The 10972-nt window shown below is 42.0% G+C and overlaps 1 protein-coding gene across 7 annotated transcripts in view; it reads left to right on the top strand.

The window, feature by feature from the left end:
* The first annotated feature begins 7557 nt into the window (after positions 1 to 7557).
* Positions 7558 to 10972, top strand: part of MAP7D3 (MAP7 domain containing 3) — a 45589-nt gene continuing 42174 nt past the window's right edge. For all 7 annotated transcript variants that reach the window (XM_017816310.1, XM_017816328.1, XM_017816292.1 and 4 more), the window contains exon 1: positions 7558 to 7673. In XM_017816310.1, coding sequence (XP_017671799.1) covers positions 7592 to 7673 — 82 coding nt within the window. In that variant the 5' untranslated portion in view covers positions 7558 to 7591. The remainder of the gene's footprint in view (positions 7674 to 10972) is intronic.

The raw sequence follows: 10972 nt of genomic DNA, 5'->3' as shown, positions 1-10972 counted from the left end.
AGCAGCCTGTGAGACCAGGGTCTTTCCAAGCCATGCAAGAAGCCGGTGGGAATTGCCAAAGCAGAAATCTCCAAGCCAAAAGAGGAAGGAACATTGTAGAGTTCATTAACAGCTACACCGCTAAAATTCTTCTCCAAATACTTTTTCTTACAGAAAGAAACTTCCCTGTGTTCGCCTAAGCGTTATTTCAGTATGGAAAAAAAAACCTTACTGCTGCTGAATAGGACCCAAAACCATCAGCCCATATTGAACTTGGTAAGGATGGATTAACTGAATGGGGAGAGGCAAATTCAGCAGCAGAATTAACAGATTGTAATTCCCAGGCTGGGAATGGAACCATGGCTTCTCTGAATGATGAATGCAGCCAGCAAGGGTCCCCTTACGAGCTGCTTAGAACAGAAGCTTGATGGTGTTGGGATAAAGAAGGGATTTTCAGGTAGGTAAATGCCAAAATACTGCAGAAAGCTGAAATTTTGATTAAATTGGATCCAGCTATTAGGTGCAATCATAAAATTATTAATGGATTTTTGTGTTTTGATGGATTTTTGCTGTTTCTGCTGAAAAGTTGTTTTTTCTTCCTCTTCTTCTTTGTGAGTGGGACACTGCAACCATCACTTCCAGGGTTCTCCTTGGCTCGAGTTGGCTTTCCTTTGGAATGGGAATGGCTAGACAAAAAGGTTGCACACTGCCTGTACTGAACCTGTGTAGGGAATCCAGACAATGTAACAAGGCTATTAAATCCAGGCCTGCCAAGAAATCTAGGGAGAGCAGGTGGCAGTATGAAGTAAAAGTTTTACACAGAGTTTGGGAAACGGGAGCTATTCCTGACAAATCTCATTCTTACTGCAGGCAGAGCCACTCTTCAAACTCCAGGCAAACATCTTACATCAACTTAGGAAAGCAAACACTTCAGAAAAAGTTTCTGTCCTTGGGCTAAGAACCTTCCCCATCATCACTACAACCTGCTCTTTATTCTTACTTTTTCCCAAGGCAGTGAGGCACTTTTCAGGGACTCTACCATGCTCTGCCAAGGAGCTCTGCACATAATAAAATTAGCATGACCGACTGCTCTTCTTTGTTCCAGCAGACTTCTTGTAGAACCGATCTTTCAAAAGAAGCGACCTTTGAGCTGTGAGGAAGAAAAACATCTGAGCAGTGCTGAGTTACTGAGAAATATTTTCATGCTCAAATAACTGAAAAATTATTCTGTATCCTCATATTTTCCGTAAGTGCTTGCTTCCAGGCAGGGATCAATCAGACAGATTTTTAGATCATTATATAGATTTGAGGAGTCATTTAAGAGTCTTTAAAAAATGTCCTCTCAGATGCACAGCACTGCTGGCATAATACTCTAACTCTCCACATTGGTGTTTTATCTCAACACCACTTGGAACGCTAAAATATTCATAAAAAAGCACTACTAGAATATATTATCTCATCAGCACATGATGATAAGATTAATTTGTTTGGTGTTAGAAGTGATAAGGATTACCATATCAGTGTTCAGCTCGTTGGAATGATATTACCTAGTGCTATTGAAGGTAATCACATCAAAATTCTGGATAATTTCAAATGATTCAGTAATAATTACCAGATTGTGCTGTAGGCAAAGGGAGATGCTGGAATCTGCACAGTCAGTGCCAAATTTGTACAATGACTCAGTGTGATGGGATTTGTACCTTAAGAATATTGACTGAGCTGGTTCCCCTTAATCTTTTCTCTGGGAATTGTACTGCTCCAAATCAGAGCAGGACAGGAGGCAAACGAGTAAGAAAATGATTTTAAAAATAAGCCAGCTTTTTTTGCAGCAAATTCTGGACCAGATTTGGGTTCTTTGGGGCAGGGAGTAGCCTACTGCAGTTTCTGTTTAGCCACTTCTCCTGCAGGCTCCTAGACCCTGTGGCAACATAAATAAATAGCCAGTGATGACACATGCAGTGAGCGCTTCAACACAGAGCATCTCAGTTTGGTTGAAGAGACACAGCTTTTACACACAGTGTTAGGTAGTCACTTTCACAAGAACTGGCCCAAGAGTTTAACTTTTATTATTTACTGTTATTTGTTTACTAACTTCAGTGTGCTCAGCCTACCAGACAGAGACATAAATACAGCAACTGTCAACCTTGGAGAGAGCTTGTGCTTGAAGGCAAGCCACAGAATAAATAAGCAGATATACAAACACTGAAAAGACGAGATGGTGAGAATGGACTTACGGATCCCCATTTTGACCCCTGCAGGAACTAAAATTTGAATGGAAATATGTATGTTAAGGCAACACATAGGTGCTATTTCATGAAATGAGAACTATTGGGCCTGCACAGGATTGCAGACAGGAAAGGAGTGGACCTGTTTCCACATATATTACATGTGCATGTTCTTTCTCACTTAAGTCCTTTCTGTATAAATATGTCTCCTGCCTTTACAAAACTATTATACAAAAGATGATCTAAGACACAGAACTGGTGTAATACACGAAAGCATCAAATCTTTTCTGCCAGCCACCCAAGCAGCCACATGATCCTCAAGTCTTCCCTTGAACTCATTTGTCTTTTGTCACTGCTTAGAACACTCTGTCTAAATTTAGAAGGCAGTTCTGCAATCCTTGCATTGAATAATACTTGTTCTGGCCAATAATCCCAAACCCCACTAGCAGGAATGCTAGAATCACAGAAACACAGAGCTGGAACAGACCTCGAGAGGTCATGCAGTCCTTCCTCCTGCCCTCTGATCAGACCTGCCTTCCTGGGCTGACACTCATCCAACCACACATCTCCCATGTTGGAGCTTTACTGCTTCTCCAACAATCTATCTCACTATACTTCCCTATCCCTACCTGATGTTTTCCTTAAAATAAAACAACCTTCCCTGATTAAAATCAACTCTATTGTGTTTTATTCTCTCTGTTTCAAAGAAAGCAGATTATCAACCTTCATTTACCTCTTCTTCAGACTAAAAAAAAAAAAAAATAAATCCCAATTCTTTACCTTTCCTCATTTATATTCTCATTATTTTTGCTGACTTCCTCTAGATGTTCTACAGATGGGCTGTATCTTCTAGGGCAACACCCCAACAGTGGTCCTGGGATGAGTGAGAAGAGGGGGGCTGTGTGTCCCAGAGCCCACCCTCTGTCCCTGCTCTCAGCCAGGGTGCTTCCCTTTTCACAATACCAGGGCACTGTTGACTCATGCTCAGCTTGTGACATCCCAGATTATTTTCTGCTCTATCTGCTATTTAGCAAGCTGTTCTCTGTCGTGTCTTTCTGCATTTAATTGTTTTTGTCTAAATGTTTTTTCTTGCATCAGTCCCTATTTATCCTCTTTTTCTCCTGGATAATATTTCTAACTTTCAAGATAATTTTGAATCCTAAGCTTGTCCTCTATCAGCAGTGTCCTCTAAGCTTGTCTGCGTATCAGCAGTGCACGCAAATGCTACAGGAATGCCTTCCACTCCATCATCCAGGTAACTAATAAACAAACTGAACCAAGGACAAACTGAAGTCTTCATTCTGTATTTCTTCTATTAAGCAATATTGTCTGATAACTTTACATCTAAGGAATTATTCACCTAGATAAATACAAGTGAACTTGAGTCAGAACTGAGAAATGAGGTCCTTAGAGTACAGACGTATTAGTAACACAGAGGGTTGCAGGTATTTTTTCCCAGCAGGAGAGTAATAAACAAGAATGTGCATAAATAAATAGCCAGTGATGACACATGCAGTGAGCGCTTCAACACAGAGCATCTCAGTTTGGTTGAAGAGACACAGCTTTTACACACAGTGTTAGGTAGTCACTTTCACAAGAACTGGCCCAAGAGTTTCATTCAGCAGTTACATTCACCACAGGAAACCCACTATAATCTGTCACAACACAGGCCTTATGCTTTTGGATTTAGAACGTTTTGAGAAACTTTTTAAAAATTTTTCAAAATCCCACAAATAGATGTGCAGATACATTTAATTTTCATGGTGTCTTGTTTTAGCTCTTACTCAGCAAGACTCTGACATAAATAAAGTTGAATACACACAAACATTTTATAGTTAGATACTTCAATGATCAAAGCAATTATGACCTGTAGGCTCACAGAAAATTTGGGGGATGGTTTTTTTTGAACTAGAATATAAAAACAGATTTCAGAATAAGTCCACTCAAGTGCAACATCTAATACTGTGTAACACTGGATACTGTGGGAAACAGGGTAAGAAATAGATTAATAGGTGATTGCTTCTTCCTCTAATGCACTCTCCAGTTCTACTAATGGTGTAAATATTTTCTGAGCTAGCATTTCTTTTTGCATCTGGGTCATTACATGTGCAAGCTTCTACTTGACTAATTTCAGCTACTGTTATTTCAACTAATTTCAGTTTTCCTTAAACTAAAATAGATAGTATAAACCTCCTGGAATTTCACATTGCATGCAGTGCCAGGGCTTTATTGATTCTCATCTCATAATGCCAACATGCATCCATCAGTGATTTGGCCTGAGACATTTTTGAAAGCTCTGTCAGAAACTATCACATGAAAATTAAAAGGATGAAGAAATGACTGCAGAATTAAATTATTCATTTTTTCCATGGGGACGATGGAAAAAAGGACAGTCTTTAAAGGATTAGAATAAATCAGCTACTGCAATCAAATCTGCAAATGCTGCAAAATTAAAGGGCGATTGCAAGTGCTGCTGAAGCCACACGAGGTCAAAATTTTAATGAAGTTCCACTGAAAATGCACTAAAAGCAGTAATTGCACGACTGAACTGAAAATCTGAGAAACAAGGTTAAAAAGGAAATAAGATGGATGTTACATTTGCAGTTTCTGAAACATTAGCTCAAACATTCCTTAACTGCTCATCAGAGAAAAAGATAACACATTTTCCACACTGGGACAGATTTTTCTCAGTTCAGTTCCTGTGTGCCTAAAGATAAAAGACATGCTTATCAAGCAGTATATAGATGTATGGAGAGCAGGGAGGGTCAATGCCCCACTTCTACCTCAAGAGTCCTTTTATGTCTCATGAATTTGTATGTGCTTGGCCTTTTTATTTTAAGTTTACAACCTCCACTGCACCACCACAAACATCCTGAGTGTGCAACACTTGGTTTATTTCCCTTCCTGTAATTCATACCTTCTACTCTGATGTGCAGAATATCAGGCGTGGTAAATTGCAAGCAGTGAGACCACTCGTATATGTGTCTGTTGAAATGGAAAGAGCAGAAAATGCCACCTCATTTGAAAATTAATTTTGGTTGCCCATCCTGTTTGCAAGCATTCCCTTCAGCAGAGTGATTCCTCCCATGCCAATTGTCTCGTTTTTCTCAGAGGAACAAAAATGGATAAATAGACTCTGACCTCTTTCATTGCAAAGTGTATTAAGGAAAAGAGCAAGTTAAAGAAAAGATATGTAACCTAATAAAAATTCAGATGCACTTCAAAACATGCATGAGCAGATGCACTTCAAAACATGCATGAGCATTTTATTCTTACATCTTCCTAACTACATATTACTTCTGGAGCTTGCAAAACATAAAAATTACAGTCTATCAGGTAGTTTGACTATTTTTTTTGTACCACATCAAGTGTACTTTGTTCTGTTAAGAATCAATACAAACCATTTTGATGATATTTTCTGATAGTTGCTGATGAAAGGAAGATGGAAAAAAACAGGAATATGGAACAAGGATATCAAGAAATCTGGGCTGGGCTTTTTGCTGTGTTGCTTTGTTCATGACATAACTAGAGACTTTGATTTCAGTGACTCAGTTTTCTCATCTGTAAAACAAGGATAACATTTGAATGTCTCTCAGTGGAATGGTGAAATTTAATTTCAGCATGTGTATAAAGCATGTGGAGATTGCTAAGTGGCAAGATGTTATTACTACATATTATAAATATAAACCTGGGAAATTTGGCACCAAACGTGCAGGGCTTTTCCGATATCTAATCTGAATCTCCCGTCTCAGTTTAAGGCCATTTCCTCTGGTCCTCTCACTGCAGGACAGCAGGAGAGACTGAATTTAGCTCACCTCACCCTCCTGTCAGGGAGTTGTAGGGAGTGATGAGGTGCCCCCTGAGCCTCCTAAAGACTAAACACTCCCAGCTCCCTCAGTCACTCCTCATCACACTTGTTCTGTAGTCCTTCCAGAAGCCTTGTTGCCCTTTGCTGGACATGCACCAGCACCTCAATGTCCTTTTTAAAGTGAGGGGCTGTCATCAAAAACTGGGAAATAAACTCTCTAACCAGTTTGTTAAGTTAGAAAGCTGACATCACTTTATTCAGCACTGAGGTATGTGGGTATCACTTCACCAAATATGTACATCAGTTATCAAAATTTTTTACTATTTATACATTCTAGCAAACAAAGGAATTAGTGATCATTTGCTACAAGTTACATACTTCTCTTATTAATTAGTACTCTAACTTCTATTCATTAATGATTCTCTCACTTCTCATGCTAATTTGTCTGCAGGCTCAGTTTCTTCCTTTGGCTCAGGGGCTTTCTTGAGTCGATGGTCTGTCTGTGTGTCGGTGGTCGCAGATTCCCCTACTAGAATCACCTTTTACCCGCTTGGAGCTGATTTCAGCACAATTACCAAGTTGGTTTTATTAGTTTCTTCCTTATCTTGGCAGTCCTGGTTGCCCATAAATTCCGCATTCCTTTATGTCCATTACCAACGGTACATCCCTCTTCCCAAGCCGTGCTAACTTCCTCCCCCAGGTCTGAAAGCCCTACACTTTAATCTGTTTCTCTGACACTCAGACATCACTTAGAGCTTGCTCATTAGCTGCTATTTCATGGATTAAATCTAAATCCATTCTTCTATTAATTTTTATACTTATTTTCTGTTACATAAGCCTATTCTTATAGCTAATCACAGAATCAACTAGGTTGGAAAAGTCCTCCGAAATCGAGTCCAACCTTTGACTCAATACCACCTACTAGACCATGGCACTGATGCCACATCCAGTCTCTTAAAAACCTCCAGGGACGGTGAATCCACCACTTCCCTGGGCAGCCCATTCCAATGTCTGATCATTTTCTTTGTAGAGAATTTCTTCCTAATGTCTAACCTAAACCTCCCCTGGCACAGCTTAAGTCTGTGCCCTCTTGCCCTACTGCTGTTCGGACGATGACTGGTTCCGTAAATCATATATCTTTATTCAAAAACAATCACGGGTTAATTCTATTTATCTCTACCAATCGGTACCCGTGGCACCCAGACCAAGATGGGAAGGGTTGAAGAGAATTCCAAGCCGCCAGCGTACATGGCGCGGTAGCTATGGTTGTGTATACCCAAAACACAGCATTCTGAACAACCCCGTATTCTGTATCTCACCAACGCAGGACTCTTTATTGATCCTATAGTTTAATCATAACTGTAATTTTTCTTTAGTTCTAACGGTGTCACTTATATGGCTTTACTTATCCCGGTTAGATGCTCAGCCCCCGGTTACGCCCACCGAGCACAGCGGGGCCTGAGGGCAGCGCTCGGGGGTCACCGGCAGCTCCCGCCGGGGCGGGCGCGGGGCGGGCGGAGCGTGCGCAGTGCGCGGCCCGGCCCCGGCGCCGCCGGCACTGCCGCGTCCCGCGCTGAAGATGGCGGAGGGCGGCGCGGCGCCCCCGTCCTGCGCTGCCTCCTCCTCCTCCTCCTCCCTGAAGGGGCTGCGGGAGCAGATGGGTGAGAGCGGGCAGCCAGGGGGAAGCGCGGCGGTGTGGGGGATCCGGCGGACCGAGGGCGCGGCTGGGGGGGGGGTGTCCCCCCCATCCCCGGCCCCCGTCCCGGGGCGCGGAAGGGGCACCGCGAGTGGAGGCCGCCCGGCCGGGTCCGTCCTTTCCCGCAGCCCCGGGCGGGAATTGCTGGCTCGGGACCTCCCGCAGCCGCTGGGCAGCGGCGGAGGAGGCTGCGGGAGGGCGGCGTTACGCGAACCGCCCATTTTTCACCGTTTTTCGACGGTCTGAACTTGTCGGTGTCTCTGCGGCGGCTCTTGCCCCGGCGATGTGTCCGGTCCCGAGTGAAGAAGGCAGGGAAGTCCCTGGCGTTGATTCCTAATCAAAGATTGGCTAAAGCCCCGTTTATTTAATTTCATTTTATTTCATTTAATTTCATTTTATTTCATTTTATTTCATTTTATTTCATTTTATTTCTTCTTTTTTTTTTTTTTATCTAGTGTTCTCAGAGGACTAAAGAAGCTCTGCTTTGGGTTTGTCCTTGGCTGTGTTTACGTGCCTATTAATACTTACGGTCCTTAATAATATATTTTGAAACCAGCGTTGTGCGTGCATGGTGTGTGTTTGCAGCACAGTTTCATGGCACATCTCCACGCAAAAGCTTTGTGGGTGATCCATTAGAAAAGATAAACATTTTCTTATCCCAGACACAAAAAGATAAGGAAGGATAATTTGTGGCTTGATCTAAGCTAACTAACTTGGACTTGGTACAAAAACTACTCTGAGAGCCTCTCGCTTGATTGTTTTCAGTGTGTCTGTGTAATTACACAAAGAAGAGTGCTGGCAAAGGGTCCTGAATGCACAGCTCTCTTCTGGCATTCTTTTTCAGTGTGTTGAGTGTCAGAAATATTACTTAATTACTTTTAGTTTCTGTTTCAAAATCAAGACAGTTTAGTGCTCCAGAAGGATAACGATCTGCCGAAAGATAGCACTTCTCACCTGCACAGGCGGTGTCTATTTGATCCTTGAGCTTCCTGCTAGAACTGCTGCACTTTATTTTGCATATTGGATGCACTTCTACGGTGGCTCCTAAGTTCTTCTAAAGACGGGCACCTGCATTTTCTGGTAGCTGTCACGACCTAGATTTAGTCCCAAAACCAGAGGGGAAATGCTCCTTGAGCCAGGCAGCTCCATCTCCCTTAAGATATGCACATATTCTAATATGCACATGGTGTTAAAAAAACAAACCCTCTCACTAGATCCCGGAAAGACTAGACCTTGAAATTTTTTTCCCTGAGGGGGTAGAAGTCACTGAACCAGAATCTAAACTTCAGTGTACATAGAATGCATTTCTAGCACTTGTGTACTTGAAGATAAACTCATTGCTAATGTGCATTGAATCAATGCTGTCTGAGTGTACAGGCCACTGCAGCTCTGCTCCTGACTTCTTGTCAGTAGCGCTCCCTGGAGAAAGCAAATGATGTTTAGAAATCATCCTTGCAATCCCGTGGTTAGCAGTGGAATTGGCACGGTAATTGCCACAGTATTTGCTGCTGTTTGGAGAAGTTGTGAGCAGCAGCCAAGTCTGATATCGCGACTGGTTGGAGAGGATGTAGGAGGGGAAAAAAGAGACACTAGAAAGAATCTTGTTTAGTCCCATGCTACCCTTGGGCAGCTTGGTGAGGGATATAACTTCCTGCTTTTCTAAGATCAGTTGGCTGCGTGGGGGGACTCATCAGTTCCAAAATACCTGCTAACTAGAGTACTTGGGCCCAGTTTCTGCCTTTCTGTGGGCAATTGTGTGCTTTCCTGTCTTAATCAGTCTGGAGGGCAAACATCTAGACAAAATAAATACAGTGCTGTGCATCTTTAGTTGTTTAGCTGTGAACTTCTGGTTGGGAATCTCACGTTTTAAAGACAATAAGTAAGAATCAGAAGCATCTTGCTGAGAAACTACAGCTCTTTCTGGTGGCCTGGCTAGGAGCTGTATGTATACCTTTTGTGTAGTTACCTTTTGCATGGGTTCCTTTTTGGGGACAAGATTGCTGGGTTCTTGTTCCCCACCTCTGCTCTCTGTTACCAGCCTCTTAATATTGGTTTCATCTGTGGCTGGTTGGTGCTGGTTAATTATTTTAAGCCTTTAAAGTGTAGAATCCCACAGTGCCATTTGTAACTAACTTCGGTATCAATGTGCTAAGTTGGGCAAGAAAAATATTCTCTTTAATTCAGGCTAGTATTGAGGTGAGGAAAAGTTGTTTCTCTTTCTTTGAGTATCAACGGTAGTTAAGGTTCTGCAGGCCAAATCATGCCTGCAGTGTGAGTTCTGCAGTTCCTTTGTAATAATTTTCTGCCCTGACATTCCTGTCCAATCTTATCTCCTTTAGGTGGATGACAAAGAGCAGAATTTGCTACTACAAGTAGAAGGCAGTTAATATTTCTATCAGTGATGTGTGTGAACATCCTTTAATATTAGAAGTGAATTGTGGTTGTACACTGTGAAACAAGAGTGCATAGATGGCAGCTGCTTACCCCATTCTTGTGATCCATGCTTGCTGCTGTCATCCTTCAGGGATGAAGAGGAATTTTTGCTCCTATTCTAATACCATAAGCACTGCTGAGCTTGTTAAGATTTGAGAAGAGGGGAATAATCAGTTACTTGTGGTTTACCCAGCATATGAGGTTTTCCTGGATTCGTGTGGGTAATCAGAGGAAAAATACCTATAATTTAAGCTGTTGTATCCCACAGTTATTATTTTATTTTCATTTTCACTGAAATACTAAAATCTCCTGTGTTTTGTAGTATGGGTGGTAGAGAATATGTGTTTGTTTTTACCAGAGCTTGGCTGTGCTGTTGTCAGGATTTCCACTTGTACTGAATCGCTGCTGTGAAGGTTGTTCAAAACAGTATATTAAAATGCTGTTTGTATGTATTTTCCTTTCCAAGATCTACATGATTTTTTGGGAAACTTGTCTCAGGATATGGGACAAAAATGAAGTGCCTTTTTCAGCCAGTCTAGCTGCAGGCATAATTCCCATGACCTGCGTGGCTGAGCCCGGCTTGGTCGGAAGTTGTCTGATAAAATAACAGCATCATTCCGTCTAATCAGGTTTTTTTTGCCTGTGTAAGTGACACTGTCTGGCTTTCTCCTTCTTGCCTGGAGCACAGTTACTGGTAACAGCTTTACCAAGTGCACATACACAGAATTTGCATGAAAAGAAGGATGGATGGATAACTAATAGTGAAACTAAAGTGGTCAAGCAATTAGTCAGGAACACTTGGAGATTTATCTGGTCTCTGGGTAATAGTTA

The sequence above is a fragment of the Lepidothrix coronata genome, unplaced genomic scaffold (genome assembly GCF_001604755.1).
Source record: "Lepidothrix coronata isolate B3197 unplaced genomic scaffold, Lepidothrix_coronata-1.0 Scaffold2, whole genome shotgun sequence".
Lineage (NCBI taxonomy): Eukaryota > Metazoa > Chordata > Aves > Passeriformes > Pipridae > Lepidothrix > Lepidothrix coronata.
This window is presented reverse-complemented; position numbering and strand designations above follow the sequence as displayed.